At 41.9% G+C, this 22,977-nt stretch overlaps 2 protein-coding genes across 2 annotated transcripts; both read left to right on the top strand.

Annotated features, from left to right (window-relative positions):
• The first annotated feature begins 4,344 nt into the window (after positions 1 to 4,344).
• On the top strand, positions 4,345 to 8,932 carry LOC137958895 (BEL1-like homeodomain protein 1). The gene is made up of 5 exons (XM_068806096.1): positions 4,345 to 4,685; positions 4,918 to 5,902; positions 6,883 to 7,256; positions 7,601 to 7,661; positions 7,768 to 8,932. The coding sequence occupies exons 2-5, from the start codon at positions 5,051 to 5,053 to the stop codon at positions 8,635 to 8,637; spliced, it is 2,157 nt and encodes a 718-aa protein (XP_068662197.1). The 5' UTR covers positions 4,345 to 4,685; positions 4,918 to 5,050; the 3' UTR covers positions 8,638 to 8,932.
• Positions 8,933 to 16,365: 7,433 nt separating this feature from the next.
• Positions 16,366 to 22,721, top strand: LOC137958333 (transcription factor LHW-like). Its single transcript, XM_068805298.1, has 10 exons — positions 16,366 to 17,086; positions 17,912 to 18,130; positions 18,226 to 18,307; positions 18,656 to 18,694; positions 19,107 to 19,166; positions 19,305 to 20,990; positions 21,149 to 21,250; positions 21,768 to 21,902; positions 21,986 to 22,111; positions 22,286 to 22,721. Exons 1-10 carry the CDS (start codon positions 16,992 to 16,994, stop codon positions 22,445 to 22,447), a joined length of 2,706 nt encoding a protein of 901 aa, XP_068661399.1. The 5' UTR covers positions 16,366 to 16,991; the 3' UTR covers positions 22,448 to 22,721.
• Positions 22,722 to 22,977: the final 256 nt, after the last annotated feature.

Genomic DNA, 22,977 nt, shown 5'->3' with positions numbered 1-22,977 from the left:
CGGAGAAAAAGTAATGTGTTAGCATCATGGTGGAGATTAGTTAGGTTGAAATCATTTTATTCCATTAATTAGTGAGTCCTCCAAGGGGTCCCAAAAGGCTGGTAGAGTGTTTTTTTTTTTTTGGTTTTGTCTTCAAGCGACTACATGATAAACAATATGAATTTGTCCTGTGGGCAAATAATTGGAGAGAGAAAGAGTCTGAATCGTAATTAAGGATTAGCACCCCACTTGTGAGTTGTCAAGCCTTTTTTAACTCACACAGTAGTAAATTAAGGATAACAAAGGGGAGTGATTTAGGATCCTCCTTGACTAATTGATCTAAGAAATCTTTAGATTGGATAGAAACTAGCCCTATCCATGTCGGAAACTCAGACAAGGGCATCTTCATCCGAGAAACATCTGGACCTGCTGATTAGGCACCATATAATTGTAATTTAACCATTGGGTACCGACAGAATCGGACTCCTACATTTAAAGGTGCCTCTTTACAAGCAAAAGGGATACTCAAATCACTCTCCAAGACAGACAAGGATGTATCAATCCTTAAGCACGTAAAGATTAATTACCAGATGAGATTTAACTTTCTATTGTTAGGATAGGCCTTTTTTCTTAATTATATCATATTACATGATGTCTCGTGTGCTACTCACGTGTAGGATGCTGAAGCACGTAAAGAGGAGTGTGAATGATGGCAAGTAAGCAAAGTGATGTCCTTTTTCCTTGTGGGAAGATGAAAAGGGCATCCGACGCCCACACACACTACCGTGCTGCGTGCGTTCACACGTGGGGCCGTCCCTAACCTCAGCATAATTGTTAAGAATAGTGGAATTAGGTCTTTTGGGTCCGATGAAATAGTAAAATTTTGTTTACAAAATTAGGCATGGACGAAGCACACAAGGGGTGGCGTCGGTCATTGTAAGAAACTTTTCATCTTCGTGACAAAAAAGGACTCATCTATCATCCATCATCCATCATCCACACCCACTTTTTTTTTTTTTTTTTTTTCAACACCTGGGTACTGGACCTACCACCTCTGTCTGTGGCGGGGTCCGCACATAAAGAAAAGAGACGCCCCCAGAATCTAAGAGATAAGATAAGTAAAGCAAGAAACGCCAGGGGTAAGGGGTTGCAATTCGTGGGAGTACTCAAGGGCAAAACAGGTCATTAATGGCGGGGGGCCAAATGCTAGTCTGTCCGTGTTCGAGCGGGGTGGCGTGCAATAATACGAGGTTGCGGGCAGGACGGTCAGGGCAGGCCAAACTTCGCCACGTGTCCTGAAAGCGACGTAGCTCGAAAGGATGCTCGACGCGGGGCTCTTTCCTCATTGGCTCCCGTCTTGACGTTTCGAACGCGTGGGCCCCATGGGAATGACGCGCCGAACAGGGTACCCTTTCCCTGATTGGATGGCGGGGCCCACTACGCTAGACCGAATCTCGCCCTCTTCCTCCGCACCCAAGTATGGACGCGCGGGTGCCGCCTTGGCCGTGACACACGTGTCGTGTGGGGACCGCCTCCACGGCAGATGCCAACAAAAGTCCAACCAACCATCCCATCAGTCGTCAAGCCCTTCACGTTAGCCCCCCCAAGCCTCGTGGGGCCCCATGGGAGCCTAACCCTCATTTAGTGCGCTCGGCTTCGTTTCAGTCCCTCAACGCGTTTCTGCCATCGGATAAAGGAGAAGAGGGTCCCACTCTGATCCGACGGCCTTCTTTTCTCTCCTCTAATTAAAAGCAGATGCTAGATTATCTGGAAAAAAAAAAAAGGAGGAAGTGGAGTACCGCTCGACACGTTTTTCATTCAGAAATAAGAGGCCGAGGTTTATTTATCTTGGACATAAATATTCATGTGCAAAAACGCCTAGACTAGACGTCTACGAGCCCCCTTCTAGTAGCTCTTGGGAATGGCCAGTGATCCCTCTCGTGGCAAACGGAACCTATCTTGTTTTGAAGATTCAAAGCAATTTGCTTGGCTAGTCTGATTTTCCTTCCCTAACGAAAGTATAATATTAAAAAAAAAAAAAAAAAAACTTTTAGGAAGATGGAACTTGTACACAACGATGTTGCCAACAACTAGGGAGATCGGAAGATGAAACAAATCGAAGGCACCTGTAAAGGGTAAATCTCAGCTAGTTGTTTTAATGTTTGGACACGGAATGACTCGTGAAGCAAAATAAGAAGAAAAGGCCAAATCTCCCTAGTTAAACTAGAGAGTAGGATGGGATTAACTCACTCAAGCTGGGGTTAATGAAAGGTGGAAGGAAGGACAAGACGGAGGAGACCCACAAGACAGCGGTGGTGTCGGCCAACGAGCGTGTATAACAAGTTGCTTGTCCTGCACCAGTCTTGACCAAAGGGTCCATATTAGGTTTGGAGGGGGTTGCTATGCAACCGATGGAGCCAAACAGTAGATATCGAAGGTAGGACCCCTTGACAAAGTCGAGTAAGATCGCACGGCCCGGATTAAATCGTGCAGCACTAACATGGAAGCGTCGGTGAGTGGGCAGTGCTCAAAGTGAAGGTGAAAAGTGGGGGGTAGCCATGATTACATAGAAAAGAGAAAGCAAAGGGTGGAAAGCGGGAGATAAAGACTAAAGAGAGGATGGTTTGGACTAAAGTAGAGTGAGGGGAAGAAATCAATTTGCGCATAGCGCTTGGAACCGGACCACCCACCCACCCACCTTGGTGCCTCACAGTCACAGTCACAGTCACTAAGCAAGAAGATAAAACATCAATTGCCCATAAAAGAGAAAAAAAACTTTTTCATTTTTTGGTGGGATTTATGGAAAGGAAAAAAAAAAAGGGGGGTCACGTAGTGAGTGCACTTGTTTCACATCCACATTTTCTTTCCAACGAAAGAGATTTTTACCCTTTTTTTACCTGATGATGAAATTATGCTCTCCACACTTTTCCTCCTAGTTGCAGGTCAATGACAAGAAACCGTGACACTTGACTACTACTAGTACTAATTCGGAAAACCCATAAATTCCACTACTGTGAGAAGTGTGATTCCAGAGGCCGGTCCTACCATTTCAATGCAGGCTTATCAGGATTCACCACCATTCATCTCTCGTTTTGATGAGGTGGGGAAGGCGATGGGAGCTTCCTTGCAGCCTTCAACAGTTGAAAAGATGAGCATTACTGACCCACGAGTTTTACAAGGCGTAGAGAGTGACACGACCTCTACCTTTGTAAACACGACCTCTACCAGGCCTATCTATGCCATGCCTCTCAGATGGTTTCAAATGCCTTTTTTCTACCCTGCCTAACCCTACTTTCAGTGCTAAAAGTAGTAGGACTTGAATCCAGATCATTGAAACTATTGAATGTTAATTAATAATTACCCTTCTAGTGCACTCTTGCCTCCAGAAGCTTCCAAAAAAAATATTTTAAAAATTATTATTATTAGAGATAAATTATTTAATGTTTCTTCTCATATCTGCTCTCTTGATTCATGGAAAGAGGGCTTCACAAGTAAAATACGACATTTGCAAGGGCATTTCGTGTACTTGAAAGTGTTCTTCTTCTGTCTATGGGTTTCAAGGACTAAAAATATCCCATTCTCTAAACAGGTTTCTGCAATATAGTATTCAGATACCGAGGAAGAAAATCAAGCTTTAATTATTGACTAAAGGTAGTTGATGCGGACCGATCGCAGCCATCCACGTGTTGCCTCGCCCGATTAACCAAACTGTTTAACTAATTTAATAAGACATTGTTGAAAGCTGTGACGGGCGAGGCCCCAACCATCTAATCTCTCTAACCAAGGTAGAAAGGCCTAACGATGCCACGTGGACGGCGTAGATTTGTGTGAAACAATGAAGTTGGTGTCATTGTGGTGGTTGGTTACGTTGTCTCTTTGGCGTTGTGATTGCTTTTATCTTCCCACCGAGGCCATCCAACCAGAAGCGGGGGTGCAGAGTACAGGAAAAATGGAAGCAAAATAAAAAATTATAGAGCGAAGACAAAAAAAGGCCATTTTGATTTAAAAGAGGGAAAGAGAAGCAGTTCCCCTCTCCTTCCGTTTTATTAAATTGGGTTTGGAAGTCGACGTTTCCTCGTTTTTCATCTGTTTGTTTCTTCTGACACAGCGATAGAAAGAGAGAGAAGTTTTTATCAATATCATCCTCCCATTTCTCTCTCTACCGTCTCATGTTCTTCTTACATCGAACGTGCCTGCATCAAATGATGAGGAAATATGGGTCAAATCACTGAAACTTTCCATCTTTTGATCCATTCGCAGGTACTTCAAAGCCCTTCCGTTAGAGTGTCTCTGTGTGTGTGTGTGTATGTGTGTCTGTGTGAGAGTGAAAGAGAGAAGGGGGTAGTTAAGGAGGGGTGTGTGAAACTGTGAAGGATAAGAATACAGGCGGACTAAAATAAAGAGAAAAAAAGAGAGGAAATTGTTTGGATAATTGCGATGAAAGATGGGTATCTTTTTTCTGAGTCCTTTTTAACATCTCTTTACTTCTTTTCCTTTTCAGAGCGAGAGAGCGCGAGAGAGAGAGAGAGAGTTGCAGGAACTGAGTCTGACACAAAGAAAGCGGTTTTGAATTGGAGAAACTTAGATGGGGAGTGCTCTGTCTTGCGAGATCTAATTAGGGTTCTTTGAGGTCAGCGTAAGTAAAATCTTCTTCAGAGCAGATTTATGTTGCCCTGCACGTGGACGAGGATCTTCCTTCTGGACAGGTAATCATCATGTAAACATAAATAAATACACGAAAGTTTGTGGTGGTTTTGGATACTCTCTATTCCTTTGTCTCCTCCCTCTCCCATGCCTGCTGGCCGTCTTCTTTAAAATTCCCTTGTTTCGAGCACAAGGGACTGGGCGTTTCCCAAAATGTTTCCAGTTTTCTGGGTCTTGTACAGAATTCGATTCTCTCAGTTTTCTTCAGACCTGACATATGGCCTCTGTTTACAGGGTTTTTGTGATGATCGCACAATCAAACAGCCGGTTCTAATTTCTGATGAGCAATTAGGACATAAAATGGGCTGAAAAACTCTAAATTTGATTGATTGGTTGATATAAGAGAGAAAGATTTGATCGATTTTGGATGGCGACTTTCTATCATGGAGGTTCAGAAATCCAAGCAGAGGGGCTTCAGACACTCTACTTGATGAATCCCGGATACGTCGGCTACCCCGACGGGCAAGGGGGACCGGCCGCGGCGACGAACATGGTCTTCCTCAATTCCGCCGGAAACCCGCTCAACCCGGGTAATCTCGGGCACGCGCACCAGCAAAATCAGCACTTCGTCGGCATACCGCTCCATTCCACTGCCACCGCTGGCTCAGTCCCCACTTGGCACGATCACAACCGGCAGTCGGCGCCGCAAGAGATATCCCCTGTCCACGGTTTCATCTCCCGCCTTCACTGGGGGTCCATGGACCCTTCTGCCGGAGCCGCCTCCGGCTCCCACCACGCGATTCAGTCGACCCCTGATGTGGCTTCCCAGTTGGGTGTCCGGCGGGCGCCATCCGTGCAGCAGGGATTGTCCCTCAGCTTGTCTCCACAGCAATCGGCATATGCTGGGTACCGCTCGGAATCTGAAATTCAGGCGCCGCCACCCGCAATTTCCCCTGGGAGCGGCGAGGACGTCAGAATTTCGGGTTCTACTTCCTCTAATTCCGGCGTCTCGAACGGAATTACAGGAATCCAGAGTGTTTTGATGGGATCCAAGTACTTGAAGGCGGCACAGCAACTGCTGGACGAGGTCGTGAACGTTGGGAAAGGAATCAAAGATGACAAGATGAAGGCAAATAAAGCTCATGTGAAGGCAAACAAGGAACCGGCGCCGGAAAATTCCGGAGGTGAAACGAGCGCCAGGCGAAGTGTTGAGCTGACAACGGCGGAGAGGCAGGAGTTGCAGATGAAGAAGGCCAAGTTGGTTAGCATGCTAGACGAGGTGAGCGATGTTTGCCGATGAATTAGGAAATGAACAGTTTTATTTCCACATGGTTTATTTTGATTTATGTTCGCTAAAAAAATTTATTTGCGAATGATGAAATTATAAACTTTTGAAAAAATCTCTCCCGTTTTTTGAGTTGTTTATATTGTTTTAACCGAGCCCATTGACAGTTTCATATTTTTCAGAAAGGATGTGCTTTTTCCAAAATTTCTCCATGAGTTGATTGTTCTGTTAATACTTGTCTCTTTTCCGCATCAAACGGGATTTCTCGTAGTCTTGTTTTTTACCTCGAATTTCAATAAAAGTTTCACCAAGTTTTTCAGCAGCGGCTTTTAGTGGGAATTCGGTCCAGTTGGATTCTTTCTCTTCTTCTAACTAATACCTTTCCATGAATCTTTTTAATTTTCACGCGAATTAACAATGGGAAATTTCGATGAATACGATCCTATCAATGCAATTGGGTATGGATCTTAACTGGGAAACCCATCAATCGGTGAGACTTGGGAATCGTTGAGAAGCTACACCTTAGGGTTTAGGCTCGTTGAGAAGTTTCCGCTGCTTGTGAAGCTCTAGTTCGAAGATGTTCTCGTTTTGCCGTAGAGTGCGGAGGATAGTTCAATCAAAAGCTGTCAGACGGTAAGAGATAGATTCGATGTAAGAGGTGACGTTTACAGAGAGTTTGGATGATGAATCAAGCTTCCGAAAGTTGTCTCTCTTTCGACGCAGCCGTCAAAATTTTCGTTTCTTTTAACTGACTCACATGGTTGAAGCCACTCTTTAATTCACCCCTTTTCCAAGAGATTAACCAGATTTCATGGTGGCATGCCGTGTTTCATTTTTCTTTTTTTCTCTTCAAACCTTTCTTTTATGCACCGGGACTTTTTCTCAGACTTAGAGCCTCTTTAAGCTTGGGATGAGTTGTTCATGAAATTCAAGTTAAACTAGAGTTCGAACTCTTCTGTTGCTTCGTTTTGTAGGTGGAGCAGAGATATAGACAATATCACCACCAAATGCAACTGGTTGTCTCCTCCTTCGAAGCGGCGGCCGGATTTGGTTCCGCAAAAACATACACGGCCCTGGCTTTGCAGACCATTTCGAAACAATTCCGTTGCTTGAGAGACGCAATCACGGGTCAGATTCGAGCGACGAGCAAGAGCTTGGGCGAAGAAGATTGCTTGGGAGGAAAGATGGAAGGGTCGAGGCTGAAATTCGTGGACCAGCATTTGAGACAGCAGAGGGCGCTGCAACAGTTGGGAATGATTCAGCACAATGCATGGAGGCCGCAGAGGGGTCTGCCGGAGAGATCCGTCTCTGTCCTTCGGGCCTGGCTTTTCGAGCACTTCCTCCACCCGTAAGTGGACTAAGATAACTTTTTAATTGTCGATAGACAGGGGGGGGGGGGCCTGCCCTGCTGGGCGGGACAACCTACCCGTATACTGGTTCATATGATGAACTCCACTCTATTATAGTTGACGAGTGCATGTTCTGCATGGTGGGACCGTTTCTCTTTCCTTGTGCCGCCACAAATAGTAAAATAGATGCACAAACTTGATTGGTCCTTTATCACCGTACCCAAGACTGGCAGCTTGGACATCACTTTGGTCCATTTTTGTTACAGAAAATAATATTGGGCTCCTGAGATAGGATCCTTTTCCGTCATTCTTCAGACGTAATGAATGCCTGATTGCCTTGCAGGTACCCTAAGGACTCGGATAAGCTTATGCTCGCAAAACAGACGGGTCTCACTAGAAGCCAGGTATGTGAGAGAGAAGAGCTCGAACTTGCTTCATTCTGTTTTATTCTCTAAGGACAATGAACTAGGAGGTTTGATTGAGTATTTGGCTTAATTGTGGAACGTGCAGGTCTCGAACTGGTTCATAAACGCCCGAGTGCGGCTTTGGAAGCCAATGGTGGAAGAGATGTATGTGGAGGAAACCAAAGAGCAGGAACAGAACGGTTCCGAGGACAAAGCAGCCAGCAAGAGTGAAGTCAATGAAGAATCTGCCTCCAAGTCTACTTCTGCTCAAGAGAACAGTCCCACTGCGTCCCGAGCAACGGAACACATGAACAGTCTGAAATCTAAACCAGACAGCAACAACACCCACGATGCGCCTCCACTCACATCCTTGAATCCCTCTCCCACTGCGTTTGGCGGTGTAAGGAACCAGTCTTGCTTCCCTCTCATGTCAACCTCAGAGCCAGAAGCTGGGAATATTTTCCAAGACAAGGAAGGGTTGCTGCAAGGGCATTCGAAGAAGCCCAGGAACGAGTTTCAGATCTCCAACACTACAATTCCGCTTATGAGCGAGGAGGTAGACTTGAAACCGGAGGGGTCAGAGAGCCAAGAGCTCTGCGATGAGAGGCAAAACCGAAACGGGTATTCACTGATCACAAGTGCCGCTAGCCATGGAGGAGGCTTTGGGGCGTACCAGATCGGGGACATGGGCAGGTTCGACCCCGAACAGTTCGCACCCAGGTTCCCCGGTAATGGTGTCTCTCTCACTCTTGGTCTCCCACATTGTGAAAACCTCTCCTTGTCCGGAACACAACAATCGTTCCTTTCGAACCACAGCATGCAAATGGGTCGGCGACTTGATATGGGGAGCGAGGCCAACGATTTCTGCAGCATCAACACTTCCACAACTACCCACTCCTCTAATGCTTATGACAGCCTGAGCATGCAGAGCAGGAAGCGATTTGCTGCTCAGCTGTTGCCAGACTTTGTTGCTTGAGTTGATCACTACTATCTCCTTCCTCCACTCTTCCTTCTGTGACACTTATAGCAAGCCATGTATGTAACATCACCAGCTCCCGAGAACCAGAGATTCAGGTAAGTAGAATTTTAGAGTGAATGGGTAGGTTATGATGATTCAATGCCATTTGGGCAGAAGACAAAGTGGAAGACATCAAGCATCTGATCTCTTAAGCTCTCTCCTGTCCTTCAACATTGGAAAGAGCTCAAATCCGTTGTAGGATAGAAAATTTTACTACAGTACAGTTTATAATACCTTTGGAACAATTCGTGTCTGAGTCTTGGATACAACATCACAGTTTGAGTTAATAAATTTGAGAATGTATATTATTCTATACTCTTTGGGAGTCATGAACAAGGAGACCATTTCAATGTAACCAATTAGGAAAAAATATGGCCATGTACGTGTTTCTGCATGCTTGTTTGATTCAGGTTTTATTTTGAGCGTTCTGGTGGGTGGCTTCAAAATCTTTTCCAAGGATAGTTTTCAGTGCCATGAAGATGATAACAACAGTTTCCACTTTATTTCATTAGAAGGGAGTCATCCCTACGTAATATATTTTTCTTCTCTTGTATAGACATTATCTGTAAATAGTCATATAATATAGATGGCGATTCTCCTCTCAATGATAGCGTGCTGTTTTAAATTATATTATTGGAGGCTTCGAGCGGATGAGAGCTGGATTCCGCGACGTGTCGCTTGGAGTAGAGACAAGTTTGGGTTGCTTGCTTCCACTAACGACCTTTCTGAGTCGATTAGAAACTTGAGATCTTTGAGCCTCAACAAACAATGCATGGCCAATATACTCATATGCCATCATGTACTGGCCTGGTCCTGGAGAGTCCAGAAGTGTGGAGATTGAAGAAAATATGGACTTTGCAACTGTCTAATATCAACGCGAGTCTGTACAATACAAACAGGACTACTGATAACACTTTCAGAATTTAAATCCCAAAGAAACAATCACAGAAGATGTCACAAGAGAGCTCTAGCTAACCAAAGGAAGGATTGCTCAGAAGAGAGCTCTATCTCTATCTTTCTTTCTTTTTTCTAAAAACTTTTTTAGGCCACTGGCGGGCGACTTCTATTCCCTTATGTTGTCGCAATGGAAGTGAGAAGAGTGTGAAAAGAAAATCAATTCAAAAGATTTGCTGAAAAAAAATATTTTAATTGATTTTCATTCATTGATTCCCTGTAAACGGCATTATTTATACATGTGATTTGAGAATGTTTTAATTTCTTAACTAAGAAAGTTAATGGATTGCTTATCTACACGTTTTGACAGGAATTCAAAAGGTTTCTCCTTTAAATACTCCCGATTTGTGGCATCCTTGTCCAGAAGAGAGAAAATCTTTAGAGATTCTTGGAGCTGGACGTGTCTTTCTTGGAGAGATTTTCTCTCAATCGATTCTTTGAGCCAGATATTTCCTTCTTGGAGTTTTATCTTTGACTCCATGTCTCTCTCTCTTGGTTGTGCAATGTTTGAAACTAATTAAGTGAAGACGATGCTGAGGTGAAGGCTTCGTGAAGACAACAAAGAATATGGAAACAGCTTGAGACAACCCAGAAGAGAAGAGGTGAGCAAAATTTGAAATCTTTTAATTATACTTTGCACATCCTCCTTCTCTCCTTCCAATGTGTAGTAAATTTCAGATGTTTGGAATCTGTAACAGGTTTAGTACCAGTCCTTGGAACTCCATTAAAGATAGCTCTTGAAGGACAAACAAATGGCCATCTAACACCCACAAGGAAAAGAAAAAAAAAACCACAAGCAAGGACATTCAAGAGCAAAGAGAATTAGTCTATGAAGAATTTAAACACAAACAGAAACAAATAGAGAGGAAGGTACAGATGGTTCTCCTGATCCACCTTTTGAAAAATTACAATGGGAGGCAATTTTCTATTGAGTCGAGGTAGTTTTACCTAGAGTTGTTGGCCATGAAGGATTTGATTGCCTCTTCCTATGGGTAATATTCAAGCATTGTTAAAGTCCTAGGCAAGAGTACTTCCCCGAAGGTCACCTGTCTTAGAATTACTCTTGCCCAGGCTCGCTTAACTTCGGAGTTCTGAGTCAGATACCTAGCCAATACAACCCGAAAAGACTAGCCGTTTAAGGTGCGGAAAGCAAAGTACCTAACTCAGAGCACAAACTCTAACAAGAGTTGACGGAACCACTCTGACAAGCATAACCACCAACGTGGCATACTTCAAAAATCAATCTACCACCACCATGATAAAAACCAAGTCCGTTAATTCTTTCAAGTTTCAAAATTATATCCATGGACAATAATGCCACGTTCAGGGTATGCATGTCGTTAACCCTTTGGGTTTTTTCTTTGACATATTGCCATGGTCAATTTTCCAAAATCTGCTTATTTTTTTATTCGGGAAATAATTTATTAAAGTGCAAGAGAGAGTGTCGAAACACCGTTCTGCTAGCTGGATATGAAACAGTCGGAAGGTGGAGGATGATTCGACTCAATAGCTGGATCACTTCTCCTGCTCCACCCATTTCATTCGTCCGTTAATTCAACGCCCAAGAAAGGAGACGAAAGAGGCAACCGGACAAGGTTTTAAGAGGACATGGAAGTAGCTGTGCTGTAGCTGTCAACATTTCCCAAGAACATCGAAAGGTTGTCCAATGGCGAAAACTTACAAATACGAGCAGATTCTCCGATTCACAGACTCTCTGTGTCTTATTGCTTTTTACAGCAACAGCTGCAATACATGAAGATACTACAGGACTGTTTGGAATGGAAAGTGTAATCTCTAGATTACATGTTCGCTTCCAATTGTCTTCTGTGAGTCTTGTTCAGCCTTGCTTTAAAAGCCTAAAACAAAATTTATGGAAGGGCCCATTGACAGTAATTTTCTCAACCAACTCTTTAGAAAACCGACAAATTTATTTATGAAGTCCATATTTGAAAGTTCTCAGAGTACTCCTGCTTTTATTGCTATTTGCCATGACTAGGTGAGCTCCTAAGGGATCAGACCACTCAACATTTACCTTTAACAAATTAGACTTTTTAAGGACTTAAGAGTGCCTAAACCCTGAACCTTTGAGTCCTTTCCCACAATAACTATTTGTAATTTGTTTACCCTACTCTTTTGAGTTTTTTTAAGGACCTTTTGCTCTTGAGTCTGTTGAAGGATGTAAATACAAGTGCAGCAAGGTAATCTTTGCTTAGTCTTTCATGCTGTAAGAAGCCATTCTCTTTTTTATGTTTATATATTGCTGTACACAATGACTTCAACTCAGATCAAAGATTATAGGCCAAATCCACTTTCAGAGTTGAGCCACAATACGTTTTCGTGCTTGTTTATGAAAGAAAAATAGGCTCTGTTGAGCCACATATCAACAGTTTGTGACACCTCGACCGAATAGGTAACAAGTTTCAGACACAAAGACGCCCTACAGTCCAGCTTCCACGCTTTCAATGGGGCATCCGGGAGAAGATTTTCCTGTTTCCTATGTGCTTTCTTCTTCCTTGATCCAATTGACACAGATGGCTTTGGGTCGCACTCCAAATCTTTCTCCCCACCCTCCACAAACAACTTGTCACATCTAGAAAAGATTCCATATCCACTTCTGCACTCGGTGGCGTCTGTGCGAGATACCATTGAAACTTTTTGAGTGTTCCCCACCTGTTTGATGAAATTATTCAGTGAACTGCAATGCTCTTATCTTCTTATTCGTGGCTGAATCGGATGGCAACGGCTGGGGGTTGAGCAAGATTTGATCCATTGAGTTCTTGTAATTCATTCTTGTTAGGGGCAAGCATAAGCGGAAGCAGACTCTTGTAATTCATTCTGATTAGGTAAGAGGTAAAAGAGGTCAGGAAAGAGACAAGCCCTGGGAGTGGACAAAACTTGCGGAAGTAGAGGAAGAGTGGAAGCCATCGTATCCAGAAAGGAAGCCAAGCTCAGCTGTCTTTGTAGTTAGTTATTAGACTGGCAGTGGGTGTCCCTCTGCGAGTCGCAATCCCGCCGCCCTGTGTAAAGGAAGCACAGATGCTTCATATGGGACTGCGACTTGGATGAGATTGAACTTCAATTTTTGAGGTGATCAACAATAGTTGGATTCAGCGGCTGTCTGATAGAAACACTCATTGAATGCATATCTGAATATACATTTTAGAAGCTTCGAGCTCTTCGTTCACGGAACCATGATGTCAACAATTTGAGTCCATTTCAGACCCAGATCAGGGACGATGATTTCAATCGTCATCTTTGACTCCAATCAAGAGGATCCACAAAGTGATCCCAGTTGATGCACATTACATAACTTTTTCCTCCTCCGAACAAAACAGGAAAATCCCATATCTCCAGAGTGGTCCCTGTACCGATGCAAATTGGGGGTAGGTGAGGTTAGTAATAGTGTAAGACACACTAAACCTGACCAATTTCAACCATCCTTTTCCTAAACAAGGCAAGAAAATAAATCTTTCTAGGGGGAAGAAGCCCCTTTCGGCTTCTGGGCTTGATTTCTGCTTCCTCAAGTCAAAATTCTCAGAGTCTTTGTCTTCTTCGTCTCTCCACCTTTCCCCCCTGCCTCTGCTGACCCTATAATCATGAAGCATGATGTGTGGCGCACTTGACCAAGGGCCTAACATCCGTCTGCAAGAGTGCGTAAAGCTCACATGACCACAACTGCATATTTTCACAGCAACACTTGTATCATCGACAATAGAGACCCTAGTGGGGGATTACTTATTCAAAAGCTTTTTTTAGGTATGGAGTAATTTTCCATTACAGAGGAAACAGGATAAGAGAAATACAAGGTATTGCATGTTCATCAGAAGGATGAACCAGGTAATGGGGGCATTTCACATCATAATTCCATCGAAGAAGATAAGCGAGCTCAGCTTTATGTTTATTCATAACAGGTTTGTCCGTTGAGTTATGTCCCGTGCCGGGTGGTGCTTTTCATGGTGGAAAATGCTTGATTGGATGCAGTAATAATCCTCTTTCTATTCTACATTTCTACTGCTAATAATAAATAAATAAAAAACACAAGGGCTATGGCTAGAAGCTGCTAAAGCTTTGCACAGTTCACCCAAGTACCTTAACCTTCGGAAAAGGATAGACAGGAAAAAAGAAAAGAGAAAAAAGAACGGAAGGAACAAGGAGAAGAGATGGAAAAGAGAAAAGTGGGATTGGCCAGAAAAGGGAAGGAGGCCACCGCCCACACCCCTCTCTCCCTCTCTGAAATATCAGGCCTGCATTGGACAATTGCTAAAGTTAACAAAAAATCATTTGTGGCATGCATCGGTTCATTTACTCATCTCTCTTTCTAAAAAAGTTGATTCCCACCCCATCTCCCAGAATCATCAACACAGTGTTAGTGCGGTTTCAGAGCTCCATATTATAAAATTGTTGGCCTTGTGGCTTCATTTAAATTGTCAGCTCGATGGTTTACTAGTTAAGTAGGAGAATTGCTTTCGTGACCAAACTTACTAGAGTTGGTGGTTCCTTTCATCGCCCATACACTCGATGTGGCCTTTGCTGTTGGCTGCTGCTTGGCTCAACTGCACTGCTACTTACCCTCAAACGACTCGTATCACCTTCGTACCTTCGTGACTTCAAATCATATAGACATCCACCAACTACCCCATGTTGCCACCTTGTTTGAGATCATGTTTTCTATCTAGAATTCAAGGAATCTCGGAAGTTCCGTGGAATCAAACCAGGTGAGATGTCGGAGTACTCCCATGCACTGCACCGGCCGACCGCCCATTTCTCCGGGTTGCACTAAATGAGTTCCATTAATGGGCAAGTTTGAGTCGTTTAAAACTCTGGAAGAGGCAACAATCTAGTGGACTCTGTAAAGTCGGTGAAACCTATCCTCATCGTTTCATTCTCCGTATTTCTTCTATTTTTTCACTCAGAGTAATTTCTTCTCGAATGAAGACACGCCGAGTACCGAATACAGATCTGAACCTCGTGTTCTTGAGTCCTGAGTCCTGACTCTTCCTGCAGACGGCACTAACATTCACTCGCTCACGGCATTCAGAATCCAAACCAGACCTGCACCAGTGCCAGCTTTTACGGCATTCAGAATCCAAAACAAAAAAAAACTAAATAATTCCCTCTTTCCCTTTGTCAATCGTTATACCCAGGTTTTGAAATCTCAACTGTTGATTTGATAATCAAGTAGGCCATAACAATTGAAATTAGTGAAAAGAACAAATGAGCCATAAACATGTTAGTCTTTAAATGTAACATGCACAAGGGACTCACTAAAAAATTTCTGTTAAATCTCCCAAAGCATGCTTAGTCACAAGTTAAATCTATGTTATATATGCTCATAAAGAGGATAAACAAGCACTAATCATGTCATAATCTTGATTACAGCTTGTTATCCAAGCCTAACATCATTTATCTCTAACCTAATGAATCTGAGTGGGAAAATCTTGATGTGGTGGGTCTCACTTGAATGGCGCAATGAGAGTGTGACAATAAATACTAATCATTCAATGCATATATGCTCAAGCACATTACATCATTCTTGGGTTAAATATAGAATAAGAGAAAGAGGAGTATTTAATAGTTTAGATTAAATATAAAATAAGAGAAAACAAGTATTTAAAATGTAGAGTATTTAAGGAGAAAAGCATCACAACCACCCAAAAGAAATGTATAGTAATTTACATAAAAGCCAAGGACAGAAGGCACCATACAAAATTCCTTGACTGCTCCAAGAGAATTTGTATTTGATTCATGTTGATGAACTAGATGAATTCAAAAGTCATCTCCATAGTTTAATTTCGGGAATCTATATTTCGTAGTATATTGCGAATCATCCGGATAAAGCGAGTGGGATTCAGTGTCTCTCCCGCCCTTTCCCTCTCTTGGTCTCCTTCTCTCGTCTCTTCTTCCTCCGAAAATAATTTTTTCCTCGGTCTCCATCTCCATCTCCCTTCTCACTCTTGCTTTCTCTACCGCTCGTCACCGTCGACTCCCCTAGCTGCACCCCAACCGCCTCTAGTTCTACTTTTCCTCCAGACAATGCAATAATATGTAAAAATATAGTGTGCTAAAGTTAGCATTTGAATAATTTTTTCTCATTTGTTTTTTATAATTAATCATGTGCACTATTAATTGGCTCATGTAATTACTGTATTAATATATAACAAACATGGGAGTAATATCTAATTTAATTATTTAGTATATTAATATATTTAATTATACATTAAATTACTTATTCGTGGAGTAATCATATTTGTTTTACCTAATTTGGGGTATAAGTATTATATTTTAATTAAGTATACTATTACAAATTACTCATTCTCTTGTTTTTTATATTTTTTTCATTTTGGGCATGCACTTATCCACACTAACACCAGAAACTGTTTTCCAATGTATATACACTCATCCAGACTAACACCAAGTTTGAAATTGAATTTTATATAAATAAATAAAATAAATTTAAAGCATAATATAAGTTCAAATTTTAAGTTTGTGGATAAAGGAAAGACAGTGGCAAACAGTGACACAGTAATTTCATTGAACGAGGGGGTAGAGAGGGGGAATCGCGATGCCAATCTGCCCCCCTCCCCCAGTCCCTCCCACTACGACTCTTCGTAAAGCCATCTGGAAGACGACAAAAACGAGTGGTGTTTACGTAATTATCAGGGGTGTTGTCTGGTTATTGGAGGAAGCACTGGAGAGTGTGGACTGCCTCTCTATAACTGAGAATCGAGGAAACAGAGGATCTTCAGACATCTGAGAGTGTTCTGTACTGGAGAGAGGAAAGAGACTTTGTCCAAATCTGCCACGATTTGCTCGTTTTGCGCCTTTCCGTCCCGGCTGCTGTTTCCTGTTTTGCCCCTGCTGGAAGGAATCATGGCGGATACCGAGATGGACAGGCGATAGATTTTCATCTCCCGGCTATCGCCTGTGTTCAGTGTCCACTCTTCTGCGAGGGGTGGTTGATTGGTTTTCTTGCTCTGTTTCTCGCTGCTGGATTTCCCCATTTCCCTTAATTGCCCCTGGTAGATGGAATCATGGCGTCTTCCAAGACATTCTGAGCTTCTTTAATTTCTCTGCTCTTTTTTTTTTTTTTTTTCATCTTAGGAGCTTCCCGCGCTCTCCATTGCCACTTCCCTCTTTCTGTCGCCAGATGGATTGCCGGAAAATGGTGGCTGAGAAGACTGAGCCGGCGAGGAAGAGGAGTAGGGGCTTGAGGACGAAACAGGCCGGACGCGGATCTTGCCGGGGCAGTTAGGCTGAAATTCAGCTATGAGAGCTTCTGGGCTCTCGTTCTCTGCATAGATTTTTTCTTTTTCAGCTTCTTTCTTTAGTTTCGGTTGTTAGTGTTGCTCTCTGTTTACATGGAGTCGTCGCTCAAAGAAGCACTGAGGTACCTGTGCGGCGGCGGCGGATGGTCGTACGCGGTCTTCTGGAAGATAGGTCGCCGAAGTCCAACGTAAATCCACCCGCATTTCTTTTCTGGTTATACATACTTCTGCCTTTTGTTTTTTACCTGATTGGGACCTGGAGAAACTACGATGTTGAATTTTTTATTTTTTATTTTTCACTTTCTTTTGCAATAACCTCCCCAGTTTTTTTGCTCTTAACAGTGTAGTTTATTTCGTCTTGGTTTGCACATTGGCTTGGATCAAATTAGTCCTTTGTTCTTTGATTTATTTGTATGAGCGTCTTGTTTTTACGTTATGTACTCCAGTTACTTTCTTGAAGATAGCTTCAATTTTCTATTTACTTGTTTTTAGCTGGGATGGTGTGTTGTTCTTTACAGTCCACATGCATTTAGTTTCCTAATATTCGGTTTTCTGCCTTTTCTGATAAAACTGCCATTCGATTTTATTTATTTTCATCTCCATGATATTGTTTCTGTACGGGTAAAAAAAGCGAACGTATTTTTTTTTAATATATGTATGACAGATCAAGCTAAATGCCTCTTCGGATTCTTTTTGTTGTTGTTGTTTTTCTTATCTCATTTTGCTCAATTATGCAGTTGGTTACGTTATTGTTCTAAATATTTTAGTTTCATTACAGTGCATTTCCTGTTTTATCATTATGAGGTTGGTGAGAAGTCTATCTTTTTTGTCTATTTAGTTTTTTCTTTTTTTTCTTTTTTAAGTTTTATGGTTAAGTTCCAGACCTCACGAAGTAGATCAAACTCTTATCTGTTCTCTTTTCTCCTTCGTTTATTTAGAAACTCATTGATCTTTGAAAGTTTTTCAAACGGTTGTACTCTCTTGGTTTCTAAGGATTTGGGTTGATTTCTCAGGCTTTTAGTCTGGGGAGAAGGCTACTATGAAACTACAAAGCAATTGGGTCTCCCGGATGTTTCTGAAATTGGAAGTACCGAGTTGCTTCTTAAAGAATGGGAAGCCCTTTGGAACCCTTCGGGAGAACGATTTGGACAGCTTAGATCCCCTGTAGAAGATCCTGTTCTTAATCTTGTCAACAAAATAATGATGCCCCAGGTTCATATTGGAGGAGAAGGGTGAGTAGCTTCCTTATTCCATCTATTTCTTTTTCTACTTTTTAGGAATGGTTAATTTGTATGTTAGATTTCATGAAACCATTTTTTGTTATCAGAATTGTTGGCCGTGTGGCCTTCACAGGAGTCCACCAGTGGATTACTCCAAAAACTCAGACGAGCCGTCAAACCATTTCGGAGGTATGTTGAAACGTTGTGTGTTAATGGACTAAATATTGCAAAAATACACTAGGGTCCATTTTGTTTTTTGTTTTAATATCTTCATCTGTTTATCTTTAAATACGCCCAGGATTTTTTTATTTGACAATTGTAGCAAATCTTGATAGGGTTGAATTTTGATATTACTTTCTCTTTCCTTTCGAACGTAAGTGGGTATTATATAACCCAGAGAATTACTTACAATATCAGTTTGAAATTAACAGTATGATACTGCTGTGCAAAATTTTTGCTTTAGATTAACAATTATTACAGGAGCCAGTAGTTTCAGCTAAGAATCTCATGTGGGCTGTTCTCTTGTTCATTGGTCAGGATGAGGAAGTGCGGCGCCAAGTTTTGGCTGGCATACAGGTCTAACATCCTCTTCCTTTATCTTGTCGCTTTTCTCATTTAGGCTTAGGGGAGTCTTCCTCAGTGTAAAGTTTCTGAATCTGCCTCTGTTGTCAATCTGGAATTCTTCATGTGAAGAGTTCCACAGTGACATGAAATATCTAAAAAATATCACCAGTAGGATTATCTTCTAGATATCCAAGTAAATTTAGGCAAAGAGATGCAGAAATTTAAGTTAACTGTGGATCCCTGACCACTGTCATTGTGGTGACTGGTGCATAGTTGTAAACCTTGAAATGTTTGAGCTGGTATGCCAGCAGACCTGTCTCAATTATTGGTCAAATGTGATGCTACTATGGTTGGCATGGATCTCCTTTGTTTATTTCTTCTGCATGTATATGTTGGTTTATTTGAAGCATGATGTTTTTCTCAGACGGTTGCTGTTATCCCTGTGGTTCCACAAGGTGTTGTACAGTTTGGTTCAAAAAATAAGGTACTTGCTAATATTTGTTTTCCATAAATTGAAAATAAACTGTGCATTTCTTACTTTTTTGTCCTATTTGATTTGCTGATGGGCTCAAAGAAATTCTCTAACACTGTCACTAACAGTTCTCTGTACTCATTTCGGCAGGTGTTGGAAAATGTGGGGTTTGTCAGCCAAGTGAAGAGCTTATTTGGGGAATTGGGCAGGTTATCTGAATGCCTTTCAACCAGTGATATAAAGATGTCTTTAGGTCAGAAAATCCCTGGTCCCTCTTCTGTTGGAATGTGTAACTCTGCAGATCAATCTTCAAGTGGCACACGAGATGTTCCCTCTTTGACTCCCTTTGCTGTCAATAATCCTCATCGACAAATCCAGAGTGCAAGACATGTTAGTCAACTTTCGAATGCTTTACTTAATTGGAATCATGAGAATAATGTCAGTGCTTCATTTGGGCGGACAATTTTCAATGCCTCTGTGACTACCTCAATCAAATCCTGTGGCAGTTTTTCTTCTGACCATCCTCTGAAACAACCATCAGAAAAAGAAGCAGTAAGAGCCCAATTAATGTTGACCAATGCAGAGGTGCATTTCAACCAGCCTGTGCCGCAAAATTCATGCTCTAGTAACAATGCTTCCTCCAGTAGTCATGCTAGATCATCTCAATTAAAGCCTAATGTTGACATTGCATTGAACTATCATCAACAATCTACTACTGCTTCTTTGCTTGGAAGGGGTGTATTGTACAATACTGGAAAGAATATTGGAGACCGAAGTTCTTTCCCATGTGGTGTGTGGAAATCAGTTGTTGGTCAGCCATCCTTTTCATCTGGTAAATTTGCCAGTCCAGCAGATCTAGGAATCCCTCTGTTACCCAAAAATCAAACTGAATCAAGGACTCATCAGATAGCGGATAGTGATTTGTGCCATGCCCTTGGCATCCTATCATCCAATTCAGTTGAGGATAGTTATTGTGTACAGACCCCTCTTGCCACTTTTCCTGATTGTCAGGCAACTTGTTCACAGCCTGATGAGGGTATTCAGAGATCTGATGGCAGAGTCTCTGAAGAAAATACATATCAGACATTGAATAAAACCCTAAATACAACTTTTGTTGCGGAGGGTGATTTGTTTGATTTGTTAGATTTGGAATTTAAGATGGAAAAATACAGTGGGAATTTGGTTGATGTGGCTGTTCCTAGAGTTGATAAAAAAAAAGAGAGCTTGAGTAGTGAAGTCTCTGCATGCATAACACAGCTGGATAGGGGTTGTACTGGTTCAATTGAGGATACTGTGAAAGGTGGGATGTTGGAAAGTGGTATCTTTGCAGAAAGTGGGTCAGACCATCTGTTAGATGCAGTCGTTTCAAAGATTAACTTCACTCCGAAACAGAACTCTGATGATGATGTATCTTGTAAGACTGACTTAACAAGGACAAGTAGCTATTGCTTTCATGAAAATCCTTCCGCTAACAGTAATAGATCTTTGACAGAAAAGCTTAAAGGAAGAGAGCTGTATGGTCTTCCTAAAGCTGTTATGAAATCAGAGATAGCCGAATTAAGGTCTTCTAAGTCTAACCTTATAATGGAAAAAACTGAAGACATCTCTCAATGTAATAAAGCATATAAATCTCAATTCAACGTGTGGGTTGGGGATAGTCAGAGTATGAAGCATGATAGCGTTTCCACTGGAAACTCGAAGAGGGCCAATGAAACAGTGAAACTGAACCGAAAGAGGCCTAGGCCAGGAGAGAGTGCAAGGCCCAGGCCAAAGGATCGCCAGATGATCCAGGACAGGGTGAAGGACTTGCGTGAGATTATACCAAATGGAGCAAAGGTGACTTGTTTTGTACTTGTTTACTTATCATTCCATTTTACTCAATACTAAGAAAGTTTTATTTTATGTTTATTTATTTCATTCTTTATAAAGATTTTTATCTTTTGACTCTTCTTGGTGGCACTAATACTTGCTCTGCTCCTTGTTTGGTACAACAGTGTAGTATCGATGCATTATTGGAGCGTACCATCAAGCACATGCTTTTCTTACAAAGTGTGACTAAGCATGCTGATAAATTAAAACAAACTGGGGATTCAAAGGTATAAAAATTTATTATTTGCTACTTGAATATGTGGCAGTGCTTATGGTTGTTATTCTGAAGCTCTTCAGGCCATTCTCCTTGCGTAGTTGGTGTGTTGCTTATCCCTAGATGTATGGATTCTTGTACTGCTGTAGATCATTCACTTGACATAGGACTTGTTTGTTGGCAATCTGCTTCTGGGGTTTGCTTAGGTAACCCTTTACATGTTTCGTGTTCATTTGAGTATCTCTTGCTCTACACAAATCATGCAGGGCATTATATGATTTTATTAGAGCGCTATTGTGCCTTGTGCTGTATGGTCACATCCATGGTTTCTTATAGGAGAAAAAATCTTTAGGACTGTATTTACATAATTGTTTATCCCAAGTCATGTTGCCCAAATCATTTCTGGAAACATGTGGCAGACTAGAAAAGAATAGAGCATTGAAATCTGCAAGAATATGTCCAAGATAACACTAACATCTTCAGAAAAGTTTATGTTTTTTTCATTTGTTTTGTCTCCAATGTGTATGCAGAGTAAGGAAGGTGGCTTGCTCATGAAAGACAATTTTGAGGGTGGTGCTACATGGGCTTTTGAAGTGGGTTCCCAGTCCATGGTCTGTCCAATTATAGTTGAGAATCTGAATGGGCCTCGTCAAATGCTTGTGGAGGTAAATATGTTTTCTCCTTCACTGCAAATTTTCATGTGGTTTACTGCCAGAAAGCCCAATTCTAACCGTTTCTTTTTCTTCAGATGCTGTGCGAAGAGCGTGGTTTCTTTCTGGAAATAGCAGATATAATTAGAGGTTTGGGATTGACAATCTTGAAGGGAGTGATGGAGTCTCGTAATGACACAATATGGGCCCGCTTTGCTGTTGAGGTTACTACCTATCATAAAAAATCGAATTCGCAGGACAAAGCGATTAGCGCTACATGAGGAATTTTTCTCTCTCTCTTAACCGATTCTAGCTGTTTGTCCTGCTTAAATTCTAGTAGAGTTTTCTGAAGAATATAGCAAGAAAATGACTTGGTTACCATTGATTTGTTTTGTCAGGCAAATCGGGATGTAAGCCGGATGGATGTATTTATGTCCTTGGTGCGCCTTTTAGAACAAACGGCAGAGGACTGTAGGACTCTGAAAGTTAATGACAGCAGCAACAACATGGAGCTAGCATATTCCACCAATCCTCAATACCGGTTACTGGCTCCTCAATAGCAGCTACCGGGTTGGTTGACAGCTTGTGTTAATCTCATCTTGCAGTAAGCTCAAGTCCAGACATGCTGCGAGTGGGCCTGTTTTTGGCCTACCATGACTTGCATTCTGGTCTGGGTGAGTGTTCTAACTCCAGCAAACTGTTTCTTTTGGATTTGGGAACTGACCGTTAGGGACTTTTAAAGTTTTTCAAAAGATTTTCAGACATGATGATGCACTGTAATTTTGTCTTAAATTAGATACATAACATATGAAAAAAACTGTAGCCAGATGGTTCCATGGGAGAGTTGGTTAAGTGGTGTTTGTTTTTGGTGAAGCAAAGGCCTTTTTGTATGTGGAGGTTTGAGGAGATGGAACTTGAAGCCTAATGTCCCAAAGAATGAAAATGGGCATGGTGGATGAATTCTTATTAATGTTAAATCTATGTCGATTGTAAAGGCGCAAAAGAATGAACTCTGAAGCTTCTATAAATTAAGTAAGCATCATCTCTTCTCGTTGGCCCCTGTACTGATCATCGTGACCATGCAGCGGAT

This window comes from Aristolochia californica, unplaced genomic scaffold, assembly GCF_029961685.1.
Source record: "Aristolochia californica isolate CCGP_79_NKW_82.1479 unplaced genomic scaffold, dmAriCali1.0.hap1 SCAF_3, whole genome shotgun sequence".
In the NCBI taxonomy this organism is placed as follows: Eukaryota; Viridiplantae; Streptophyta; class Magnoliopsida; order Piperales; family Aristolochiaceae; genus Aristolochia; species Aristolochia californica.
Note: the sequence above shows the minus strand (reverse complement) of the source record. Positions and strands in the feature narration are given on the sequence as shown.

What these genes read in the sequence shown, in the direction of transcription:
- LOC137958895 (XM_068806096.1), top strand. Translation starts at nt 5,051, where the DNA reads ATGGCGACTTTCTATCATGGAGGTTCAGAAATCCAAGCAGAGGGGCTT. An exon ending in TGGTTAGCATGCTAGACGAG is followed by an intron (nt 5,903 to 6,882) that starts GTGAGCGATGTT and finishes TTCGTTTTGTAG; the next exon opens with GTGGAGCAGAGATATAGACA. An exon ending in TTCGAGCACTTCCTCCACCC is followed by an intron (nt 7,257 to 7,600) that starts GTAAGTGGACTA and finishes ATTGCCTTGCAG; the next exon opens with GTACCCTAAGGACTCGGATA.
- LOC137958333 (XM_068805298.1), top strand. Translation starts at nt 16,992, where the DNA reads ATGGAGTCGTCGCTCAAAGAAGCACTGAGGTACCTGTGCGGCGGCGGC. An exon ending in ATAGGTCGCCGAAGTCCAAC is followed by an intron (nt 17,087 to 17,911) that starts GTAAATCCACCC and finishes TTGATTTCTCAG; the next exon opens with GCTTTTAGTCTGGGGAGAAG. An exon ending in GCCGTCAAACCATTTCGGAG is followed by an intron (nt 18,308 to 18,655) that starts GTATGTTGAAAC and finishes TTCATTGGTCAG; the next exon opens with GATGAGGAAGTGCGGCGCCA.